The sequence below is a fragment of the Mirounga leonina genome, unplaced genomic scaffold (genome assembly GCF_011800145.1).
Source record: "Mirounga leonina isolate KUSES-001 unplaced genomic scaffold, KU_Mleo_1.0 Mir_94, whole genome shotgun sequence".
Taxonomy (NCBI): Eukaryota; Metazoa; Chordata; class Mammalia; order Carnivora; family Phocidae; genus Mirounga; species Mirounga leonina.
This window is the reverse complement of record NW_023270855.1, coordinates 8,256,747-8,268,446: the sequence shown is the minus strand read 5'-3', so window position 1 is coordinate 8,268,446 and position 11,700 is coordinate 8,256,747. Positions and strand designations below refer to the sequence as shown.

Sequence of the window (11,700 nt, the reverse complement as noted above, 5' to 3'; positions counted from 1 at the left end):
GAGCCAAACCGAAAGCACTCCGGCTGGACGGGGACAGGATTCAGGACTCCCGGGAGAGGGGGTGCTCAAGCCCGCACTGGGACCCCAGGCTGAAGAGGGATTCCGGCCCCTCGTGCCCACAGGCTTGGGGCTGAGTGGGAGCAGAGGTACCGTGTCTGCCCCCCCCTTTGGGGGGGGCAGGACAGGGCCTTGGGCCTTGGTGCCTCCTGGTACCTGGAAGATGCCTGTGCCTTGGTTCCTGTTGTCCTTGGCACTGGGCCGAAGCCCCATGGTCCTCTCTTTGGAGAAGCTTATGGGGCCTCAGGACACTGCCCGCTGCTCTCCAGTAAGTCTGGGGTACTGGGAGGGTTGGGGACAGCTCAGGGTTCAGTCTGCTGCCTATCGGAGGCCCTAGCCTGGCTCCTGTCACTGTCACTACCACCAGAACTGCCCTGGCTGGTCTGTCTGGTGCTGATGGGATAAGAGAAGAATGGGGAGGGGGCAAGAGCTGGATTTGTCCTCTCCTGGGAGGGGCTTGAATGGGGAGCCCCAGAAGGGTGGGCAGGTATACAAGGCAGGGAAAAAATGGCTAGATTCAGTGGCATAAACTCTGACTTGTCTTTACCTCCTTCCCAGGGCCTTTCCTGCCACCTCTGGGGTGAGTAGCTGTACTTTTGGAAAGGAAAGAACTGCCCAGGTTGGCGGAGGGAGGGGAGATGTTCCAGTTCTCTGCCCCCACCACCCACCCTCAGCCCAGGAAAGAGCCCAAAGCTCCTTGGCCCTCTGGGGGTGTCAGGTGCAACTAACCTCTGGATGATGAATAGCTTCAGCTCCCACCCCACCCTTCGTGCACAGATGGTGACGTGCTCTGCCTGCCTGGGAGCATCGTGTCTGCCCCGGGCCCTGTGCTGGTGCCCACGCGCCTGCAGACAGAGCTGGTGCTGAGGTGCCACCAGGAGACTGACTGTGACCTCTGCGTGCGTGTGGCCATCCACTTGGCTGTGCATGGTGAGCAGGTCATCCCCTAACTGTATGTGCACATGTCAGCGTGTCTGGGATGGGCACAAGGACTGGGGAATCTGTCAGGCGGTCCTGTGCATCCTCAGTGTTCTCCTGGAGAACACCGGCCAAAGGACCCCCAGGTCAGCCTGGTCTCCCTGTCTCCCCCCACCCCCACCCCAAGGCCCCAGGCCTGGCCCCTGCTTCTCAGCACTGGGCTTTCAGGAAGGAAGCCAAGCCCAAAGCCGGCCCAGAGCTGGGGCCTGACCTGGGCCTTGTTCTCGGGTCCTTCTAGGGCACTGGGAAGAGCTTAAAGATGAGGACAAGTTTGGAATAGCAGCTGATCCAGAGCTTGAGGAGCCTAGGAACGGTGAGGAGAACCCGGCTGGCCCAACTGCCCCAAGCCAGGGCCTTGTCTGCGGCCCTGGAGCCTGACCAGTGCCCCGCCCTGTTGCTCACAGCCTTTCTCCAGGCCCAAGTGGTGCTCTCCTTCCAGGCCTACCCCACTGCCCGCTGCGTCCTGCTGGAGGTGCAAGTGCGTGCTGCCCTCGCGCAGCCTGGTCAGTCTGTGGTATGCGAAATAATAATCGTAGCAGTAGCCGTTTTCTAAGTATGATGTCCTGAAGTGCTCTCATGTGCGTGTTATGTCTGTATGCTGACTGGCAGGGCTGTAGGCAAGCCCTTTCCGCCCTTTCCGCCTCTGTTTTCCTGTCTGTAAAACGGGAATAAGAATAATCCTACCTCATATGGCTGTTGTGAGGAAAAGATGAGTTGGTATGTGTAAAACAGCTGATGTAATGCCCAGCACTGAAGGGTCTCAGGAGATTTCATTCTCCCTTTCTTTTGTAATCGTCAGAGGTACACATGAACTAGGCATTATTATTACCCTCATTTTCCAGAGAGAGAAACTGAGGTTGGAGAGGGGAAGGCTGTGGGCTGGATCCACTTCTCTGGACTTCCTGCTATACCATGTCTGCCCTGTGTGTTGACCGTGGTGCAGGGTGTTGGGGCTTCTCCCTACTTCAGGAGGCCACATGTGTTTGGAAGATGTAGCTCCACTTGGGCCAAATCACTCAAACCGTTTGACTTCCCCTCCTGCCCCCAGCTCCCAGCCAATCTCTTCTTGCCTGGAAAATTGTAGAATGGGAGAAAATCTGCTGGTCCACCTCAAAGGGTAGTTGTGAGGACCACTGAGGCATTGGGTGTGGGAAGGGGTGTCCCACATTTGTGTTGGGGTATCTGATCACCTTAGCTTTGGCCACATGATGTGGGACAACAGAGGTGGGGACAGGGACTCAGACAGCTACGGCCCTTATCCCTGCCCAGCTGATACCCCTACTGAGGGTGTGTGCTTTAGAGCTGGGGGCTTTTAAAGGAAACACTAGTGGGAGAATTTGGGGCCTTACAGTATAGAGTCATTGGTTGGGGGAGGAGGTGAGTGGAGTGGTCCACAGAGAAGCTCAGAGCCCTTGGCCCGTATTCTGAGCCCTATACCACCAGCCTTCCGCCACTCCTTTCCTCACAGGGTTCTGTAGTATTTGACTGCTTCGAGGCTGCTCTGGGGGCTGAGGTGCGACTCTGGTCCTACACTCAGCCCAGGTACCAGAAGGAACTCAACCTCACACAACAGTTGCCTGGTAAGTGGCCCCAGAGCCTCAGGGGCCCCAAGTCCTGCCCCTCCCCACCAGTCTCTTTCTCCTCTGGCCACTGCCATTCTGCTTTCACCCCCTTCCTAGTCCCATCCACTCATAGGCAGGGGTCTGAGCTCCCATCTTCCCCAGAATCTGTTCCTCTGTCTCTTCTCCCCAGGTGATATTGCTTCCCAATGCCTGAGGAAGGTGCTTTGGGCACTAGATAGATGGGGTGGTATTTAAGGGACAAGGAGCCCTTCCCAGTGCTCCCCATGGGTTGGATTGCCCCCCTTCTTTCTTTGGCCCCCAGCCCCACTGGAGGCTTTTCTGTGATCTCTCCTCAGACTGCAAGGGGCTTGAAGTCCGGGACAGCATCCAGAGCTGCTGGGGTAGGGGCTATGGCCAGTAGGGCTGGAAGGAGGGAGGGGCAGGGTCTGGAGTGTGAGGGACCCTTGGAGGTGGCTTCAGGTCTGGGCTTGCCACAATCCAGATGCTCATAGCGCTCATTAATTCATCACACATCTGCAGTAGCTCCTACTCTGTGCCAGGCGTTGGGAATATGAAGGTGAATCTCTCACTCTTTATAACAAATGTATTTACTAGTACCAGGGACATCGAGAGGCCCAAAGTATTGTCAAGATTATGGTACACCCCACTATCTACTATATATCAAAATAAAAATAATATTAAACCATAAAATAAGGGCTAGGAAAATCAAGGCTCTGATGATTTTTCCCAGGCACTATTTGAATTTTATTTTAGCTTTGTTCATTTTTCGTGTTGTATTTTCTTTTTTACTGTGGTATAACACACATACAGAAAAGTGTGTAAAGTGCACTACTTTTAAAGTCCAGCTCAGTTAATTTTTACATATGTATACACTTGCGTAACTATCAAGATATAATCAAGATATAAGCAGTGTTGTTTTTGAACTCTTAAATATTTTTTTTTAAAGATTTTATTTATTTGTCAGAGAGAGAGAGAGCACAAGCAGGGGCAGCAGCAGGCAGAGGGAGAAGCAGGCTCCCCGCTGAACAGAGAGCCTGACGTGGGACTGGATCCCAGGACCCTGGGATCATGACCTCAGCCGAAGGCAGATGCCCAACCAACTGAGCCACCCAGGCACCCCAAACTCTTAAATTTTTTCAATTTTATTTCCTTTTTCGTTCCTTAAGTTTGGCCTGCCTCTTTGGTAATTCATTAGAGACTACTCAGCACCAGAGCTTTGAGGACACAGATACACATCATGCATCTCATGTCTTCATTCATTCAGTAGACACTGATTCACTTATTCAACAGGATATTTATTGAGTAGTTACTCTGCCCAAGAAATAATCCTAGGCACTGGAGATAAGTCAATAAACAAAACCGACAAAAATCCTTGCCTTACAGAGAGGACATTCTAGATGAGAGTCAGAGTCAGGATAGGGGTGATGGAGGACACAATAAACACATGGAGGTGTAAGCTATGCAATAAGATGTGACTAGTGTGATGGAGAAGATTTGGGGAAAGGAAGGAGGATAAGGGAGTTGGGGGTTGCAGCAGTCAGGGATGGCTTCCCTCTGGTGAGCAAACCCCTGAGGAGGTATGGGAGGAGCCCTGTGGGTATCTGAGGGAAAAGCATTCCATATGCAGAGGGAAGAGCCAGTGCAAAGGGCCTGAAGCAGGAGTATATCTGGTGTGTTTAAGTATGAGCAAAGAGGGCAGCGTGTCTGTGGCAGATTAATTAAGGACAAGAGTGCTAGGAAATGAGGTTAGAGTGGGTAGGGTCTCGCAAGCCATTGTAAGGACTCTGGCTTTTACTCTGGGAGTAATTTGGCAGGGGGTCATCAGAAGGTTCTGAGCAGAGGAGGATGATATATCTTACAGTGGTTACAGGATCCTTCTGGTTGCAGAAGGAGAAGAGTTGTGTCAAGATACTGGGCTGGCTGCTAGGGACAAAGTCTGGTCAGAGATGAGGACACAGGCTGTCACCTCCAGGGGTCTTCCGGTCTCAGGGATATGAAGGAAACTAAAGGGTCAGTCGGAGGGGCATGGCCAGGGGTGGGTATGCAGAAGAGGTGAAGGAAGTCCCCCTCTCTTTGCCTCCCCCCAGCCCTGCCCTGGCTCAGTGTGTCTGCCGATGGCGATGATGTGCACCTGGTGCTGGACGTCTCTGAGGAGCAGCACTTTGGCCTCTCCCTGTACTGGAACCAGGTCCAGGGCCCTACAAAACCCTGGTGGCACAGCAACCTGGTGAGGCCTCCCCCTCCCCAAGTCCACTCCCACTCTAGGCTGAGGCCCATGCTAAGGATGCGAGCGCATTATCAGAGGGGACCCTTGAGGAGGATATAGCGACCCACACCCCAAGCAAGGAACCTTGGTGGCAGCACTGCTGCCTGCCTGGTTTCCTCAACTTTGGCTTCCGGCCTTCCTGCTCCTCATCTTCTCCAACTTCTCGCCTTCTGTTTGTCCCACAGACCGGGCCACAGAACATTACTTTGAACCACACAGACCTGTTTCCCTGCCTTTGTATTCAGGTAAGAGAAGAGTCCAGCTAGGTGCCAGGGGAAGGGGATTGGGGAATTGGTGAGGGGGGTGGCCGTTACCCTCCTTGTCTTGCCATCCTCCATATTCCTCTTTGAGGTCAGAACTGTTGCTCCCTAAGGTGACTAGTCCTTTCCTGACCTTTGCTGTCCTGTCTTCTGCCTCTTGCAGTCTCTGAATGCTCTTCCTGATCCTCTATCCACAGGACTCCTACTTGTTCTTCATGGCCCCATTCAAATGCCACCTCCTCCTTGAAGGCTTCCCCTAATCCTCCAATTGCCTCTTTGTACTCTTCTGGAAAGTAGAGCATGTGCTGTGAACTCAGACAGTTTGAATCCTGACTCTTGCCATTTGCTAACTGTGTGATCTTGTGCAAGTCACTTCACCTCTCTGAGCCTGTTTCTTATTTATAAAATGGAAATAACAATACCAGCCTCATAGGACTGTTAGAAAAGGAAGTATCCAAGCTTCTATATGTTGGCTCTTTCCTCTTCTTCTTCTTTTTTTTTTTTTTTAAGATTTTATTTTTAAGTAATCTCTACAGCCAACGTGGGGCTAGAACTTAACAACCTTGAGGTCAGAAGTCACATGTTCTACCAACTGAGCCAGCCAGGCACCTGTCTTTCCTCTTCTGATTGCACATTTAAATGGTGATCAGGTCCCATCTAGTTTATCTCTGACATTAATGCCTGTCATTTCCACTGCCTGAAATGCCCTCACTTCTTTTCTATACAACCAAATCCTTCCAGCTCAAATGTTACCTCTTTCCCAAAGCTTTTCCTCAACTGTCTGGCCTCTCCTGTCTTCCAATCTTCTTGCACTTCTATCTTTTCTTGTTCATTTATCACTTCCTTTCTTATTTGGGCACCTGTCTCATTTCTTCTTGCACACAACAGATGCTCAATAAATGAGTGATCAGTTTATTAATTTATACATGTTTTATCCTTACTAACTTTGTAATTTCCTTGAAGGCAAGGAAATAATACCTAATTCAAATTTAGTAACTCCCCTAGAAACTTGCACAATGTCTAGCATGTAGTGGGTGCTAATTAAGTCTGTTAAAGGAATGAATGAATGAATGAAACTCTACTAACTAGCACTGTGATAGAACACATAACAGATGTTCATGAAATGTTTGCTCTGATATAAACATCCCTACTCCCAAGCACAATGCCTGCCACATAGTAGGTGGTCTTAATTAAAAGTTTGCTGAATAGATTAATGTATTATCTGTACTGCTTACCACAGGGCTAAGCACAGAATAGATGTGCTTTAAAAGTTTATTGAAAGAAATGGGGTGCCTGGCTGGTTCAGTTGATAGAGCATGTGACTCTTGATCTCAGGGTCATGAGTTCGAGCCCCACACAGCGGGTATAGGTTACTATATATATATAGTTTACTATATTTATATATGTATATAAACACTTAGCACAGTACCTGGCATATAGTAGGTTCACATAAAGTGACTGTGGATTTATCAACATCCCCACTGCCTACCATGGTGCTTAGACACATAGTAGGTACTCATTAAAGGTCTGTTGAATGAAGGTGTTGCCAGATATTGGTATAGGGTTTGCTGGAAAAATAAATGTGTGCAACTCTAGGGCTTTACAAAGGGCAGAAAGACTGGGCAAGTGTTGATTAAATATTAGTTGAATGAATGCATCCCCAGTGCCTAGCAGAGGGCCTGGCACATACTCTTGGAGGGTCAGCTGGGTTGAATGGACTAATAGAACCCTGTTTCTTTTCCAGGTGTGGCCTCTAGAGCCCGACTCTGTCAGGACGAGCCTCTGCCCCTTTAGGGAGGGTGAGAAGACCAGGGCTGGGGCCAGGGTAGGAATGGTGTAGGTGGACACATGCTGGGCGCCCAGTGACCCAGCCCTTTCCTTGCAGATCCCCGGGCACACAGGAACCTCTGGCATGCAGCCCGGCTGAGGCTACTGCCCCCCCGGGGCTGGCAGCTAAATGCACCCTGTTCACTGCTTGCTGAGGCCACTCTGTGTTGGCAGGCACCAGGCGGCGTCCCCTGCCAGTCGCTGGTCCCACCGCTGTCCCGAGCAAATGTCACTGTAAACGTAAGTGAAGCGGTGGGAGGCTCCTGGGATCAGGAAAGGAAGGGGAGCTCAGGGGAGCACATTTCCTGACCTCACCCATGACCCTTTTTTCCACAGAAAACACTTGAGTTGCCATTGCTGAATGCCCACCCCAACCTCTGTGTCCAGGTAAGAAGGGGCAAAAGAGCTCTGGGCTAGGGGCAGGACCCCAAGTGGACCCCCCCAGATAATTCACTGTCTTCTGGACCCAATTTATCCTTGGGTCACTGGAGCAAAGTTGTTATGGGCTACCTCTGGGAGTTGTACTATTTATTTAGCAGTGCTGTGGGACCCTGAGCAAGTCACTTCACCACTCTGAACATCAGTCTCCTCATCTGTTTAATGGGGATGATAGTAACTACTTCACAGTAGTGAATAAAACCAATAAATATTCCCACCCTATAGAGCTTATGTTCTAATGGAGAAAGACAGGGGGGCCTGGATGACTCAGTTGTTTGAGCATCTGCCTTCGGCTCAGGTCACGATCCCAGGGTCCTGGGATCGAGTCCTGCATTGGGCTCCCTGCTCAGCGGAGGAGACTGCTTCTCCCTCTGCCTGCCACTCCCCCTGTTTGTGCTCTCTCTCTCTGACAAATAAATAAAATCTTAAAAAGAAAATAGTGGAGCAAGACTCAGACTGAGTGAATAATACAGTATCCAAGTGGAGTGGTCACATGAGGCCTCTTGGTGAGGGTGGTTAGATGAGAAAGGAGTGTAGGAAGTGCTTTGCCAGACATGAAAAGAGCTAATGTAGGGTCATAAGACTCATTAGCACAGATGCCCTCACAAGGCTGAGGCTGAGAAAAACAAAGTATCTCTTAATCACCTAGCCTTGAACCCGATCTGCCTAACATTAGGTCCAGGATGCAGAACCCCGCGCCCACCCCGCCAGAGAGGCCTCCCCTTACTGTCCTTCTCTTCTCTTCTCTTCTTTGTGGCCTTGCCTCTTGCTTTTCCTGTGCCCCTAACCTTGGCTCCTTCTAAGCAGGTGAGCAGCTGGGAGAAGCTGCAGCTACAGGAGTGCTTGTGGGCTGGTGAGTGAAGCCTGGGGAAGGCTGGGGCAGGGCTATTGCAATAGAGGTGAACCCTAGAAGAGCCACCTCATGGGGGTGAAGGTCAGGCATGGGAAGGGGTGGGGGCAAGTGGCCGCCTCCAGCATAGTTGGGTCTCACTCAGAATGGGCTCTCACCCCTCCAGACTCCCTTGGGGCCCTCAAGGATGATATGCTGCTGGTAGAGACACGAGGCCCCCAGGACAACAGATCACTCTGTGCCTTGGAGCCCAGTGGCTGCACCCCACTACTCAGCAGGGCCTCCACGGTGAGGATGAGGGGACCCTCCTCCATGTACCTTTCCAGTTCCATCTCAAGCCTGGCCTCAAATTTCCCCTCCTCTGTGCCAGACCCTGTGCTGGCCTCTGGGAATGTGGGGGTGACTCAGACCTAGACCCCGTTCTTAGTGACCTCTTACAAGTCTCTAGCCCCTCCCCACCACTATTCTGCTCAGCTGCAGCTTGATGGTCTCCTAAGTGTGGTGCCCCTAAGTGACAGCCTCCCTTTGGCTTGGCAGAGGGCCGCTCGCCTTGGAGAGCAGTTACTACAAGACCTGCAGTCAGGCCAGTGTCTGCAGGTGAGTAGGTGGCAGGAGGGCCCTGCCCCAATGCCCAGGGCCAATAGGCCTAAAACTCTGTATTTAACTTCTTCCATCTCTTCCTGTGCCTAGCTGAAGGTACCAGAGAAACTCTCACTATTCCTAGGCAGGGGCCTCCTCACTGTCCCTCTAGTACCCACTCACCATCTATTTCTGCTTATTTTGTGTCCAGCCCTGGGGAAGCCAAGAATTGAAGAAGCATAGTTCCTGTTCCCAAGTTGTTCACTGCTGGCTAGAAAACAGTAAACAGATAACAAAATTCATATGTGCTAAGTATTGGGTTCCAGGGAGAGCTTCAAGGAAGGGTGATTTCACATGGGCCAGATCTGGCATGGAGTAGGCATAGCGTGATCAAAGGCAGAGCAGCTTGCAGGGACCTACTGTATGTGTGTATGTGTGTGAAGTATGCATAGTTGAGGCTGGGCATTTGGAGATCAGGCTGGCCAGAACTTGGTGGGTGTTCTGGGGCTGTGGCCTTGGTTTTGTTTGTGTCTTACAGCTGTGGGAAGATGACCTGAGAGCACTATGGGCCTGCCCCATGGACAAGTGTGAGTATTACAAGAACTGCCCTTCCCCTCAGTACCAAGAGTTGGAATCTAGACATTCCTACAGGGCACGTGCAATGGCCTTGTCCTTCTCTGGCTCAGATCAGTCAGAGGGACATTCCTTCCTTCATTCAAAAACCAAGAAGAGAGCTTACAGAGATTCAAGCATCACCAAAAAGACACAATCCCTGTCCCCACCGCAGCCATAGAAGGCTAGAAGACATTAGCTAAACAATCACTTACATTGAGTAAATGTGAGCTATTGAAGCATTCACTATAAAGTGTCCAAATCCATAAATGCATATACTGGGGAACTGATTTAGGTGGGGTGAGGCCAGGAAAAGGTTCTGGCTGTTCTGAAGGCTGAGCTAGGTGAAGGGGGGAGAGATGCTTTTTTGAGGAACTCCAAGGTAGCCAGAGTGGCTGGAAGATCTTAGAAGGCAGACCTCTATCACAAGGATGCAAAGGCCATCTAGGACTTTGGGAGCTGATGCAAGGAATTGGATTTTTTTTTTTTTTTTTTGAAAGAGAGGGGAGGGGCAGAGAAAGAATCTTAAGCAGAGTCCACATTCATGATCTCACAACCTTGAGATCGTGACCTGAGCCAAAATCAAGAGTCGGACCCTTAACGGACTAAGCCACCCAGGTGCCCCCTTGGAAATTGGATTTTATGTTAAGAGCAGTGGGAGTTTCCTGAAAGGCTATAATCAAATTTGTATTTTAAAAAGATCTCTGGGGCTGCCATGTAGTGAAGGACTTGGAGGTAAAAAAGAGGTTAGGGACTCCAGTTAGAAGGCTGTTGCGGTCATCAAGAGAGTGAGTTCAAAGGCCCAGCAACCCTAGGCTCAGGAGACAATATTAGCTGACATTTGAGCACTTATATGCCCAGCATAAGTGCTTTGTGTGTATTAATATATGTAGTCCTCACAACAACCCTATGAAGTAGGTACTATTGTGAACCCAGTTTTACAGAGGTGAAAACTGAGGCAAAAGGTGAAGTGACTTGTCCAAGTTCACCCAAATAGATGGATCTATGTCCATATATTGACTCTGACACTATATGCTGTGGATTTGGGAGAAATCTTTCCATATTCCTCTGAGCCAGTTCAGTCACCACATGGCAGCCCCAGAGATCTTTTAAATGAGTTTGCTCCTTCGTGAAGTGGGTTGAAAGTGTGAGGTACCTAACTAGGCTGTCCTCTCCCCTGGGTCGCCTAGACGTTCACCAGCGCTGGGCCCTGGTGTGGCTGGCCTGCCTACTCTTGGCCTCTGTGCTTTTCCTTCTCTTCCTTTTCAAAAAGGACCACGTGAAAGGTGAGCACTTCCCGACCCCCCAGGGCTGGGAGTTCCCCTCGAGAAGGTGGCGGCGGAACTCATGGGCCGCCCCGCCCCTCTCCCCTAACAGGGTGGCTGAGGCTCTTGAAGGAGGACCTCCGCGCGGGGGGTGAGTGTGAGCAAGTGCCGGGCGGGGGGCCGCCCCCAGCGGGCCGGACCTCGGGCCCTCTCACGTCTTCCTTTCCCCTCTATTCTCTCTGGCAGCTGCCCCCAGGGGCCGCGCGGCTCTGCTCCTCTACTCGGCGGAGGACTCGGGCTTCGAGCGCTTGGTGGGCGCCCTGGCCTCGGCGCTGTGCCAGCTGCCGCTGCGGGTGGCCGTGGACCTCTGGAGCCGTCGTGAACTGAGTGCGCAGGGACCCCTGGCCTGGTTCCACGCGCAGCGGCGCCAGACCCTGCAGGACGGCGGCGTGGTAGTCCTGCTCTTCTCGCCCGGGGCCGTGGCGCTGTGCCACGAGTGGCTGCAGGACGGGGCGGCAGCGTCCGCCCCGCACGGCCCGCACGACGCCTTTGCCGCCTCGCTGAGCTGCGTGCTGCCCGACTTCCTGCAGGGCCGGGCGCCCGGCCGCTACGTGGGGGCCTACTTCGACGGACTGCTCCACTCGGAGGCCGTGCCCGCCCTTTTCCGCAGCGTACCGGTCTTCTCCCTGCCCTCCCAGTTGCCCGACTTCCTGGGGACCCTGCAGGGGCCTGCCGCCCCCCGTCCCGGGCGGCTCGGGGAGAAGGCGAAGCAAGTGTCCCGGGCCCTGCAGCCCGCCCTGGCCCAGCTGCTTCAGGCTCCCGGGGCTCCCGGGGCCCCTGGGGACTGCACGCGGGATGGCACGTGAGGCAGGGGAGACGACTCGAATAAAGGCAGACGCTATTTTTCTACCCGTGTCTCCCGCATGTGTCTGTGACCGCGTCGCTGGCCTAGCACGACGCCCGCGGCCCTTTAACACCCGGACAG

General features: G+C 52.4%; 1 protein-coding gene across 8 annotated transcripts; it reads left to right on the top strand.

The window, feature by feature from the left end:
• Positions 1-17: 17 nt before the first annotated feature.
• IL17RC (interleukin 17 receptor C) lies at positions 18-11,624 on the top strand. 8 transcript variants are annotated; one of them, XM_034998382.1, is made up of 19 exons: positions 19-325; positions 616-637; positions 835-987; positions 1,274-1,348; positions 1,440-1,549; positions 2,504-2,615; positions 2,954-2,998; positions 4,706-4,845; positions 5,070-5,129; positions 6,889-6,943; positions 7,030-7,211; positions 7,308-7,358; positions 8,217-8,262; positions 8,426-8,547; positions 8,734-8,856; positions 9,377-9,425; positions 10,641-10,736; positions 10,828-10,866; positions 10,962-11,624. In XM_034998382.1, exons 1-19 carry the CDS (start codon positions 221-223, stop codon positions 11,579-11,581), a joined length of 2,205 nt encoding a protein of 734 aa, XP_034854273.1. In that variant the 5' UTR covers positions 19-220; the 3' UTR covers positions 11,582-11,624. The 8 variants fall into 8 exon arrangements, with proteins under 8 accessions (XP_034854276.1, XP_034854273.1, XP_034854279.1 ...); XM_034998386.1 differs by having other exon boundaries at positions 20-325; positions 8,797-8,856; XM_034998385.1 differs by lacking the exon at positions 2,954-2,998 and having other exon boundaries at positions 18-325.
• The last annotated feature ends 76 nt before the right edge of the window (positions 11,625-11,700 follow it).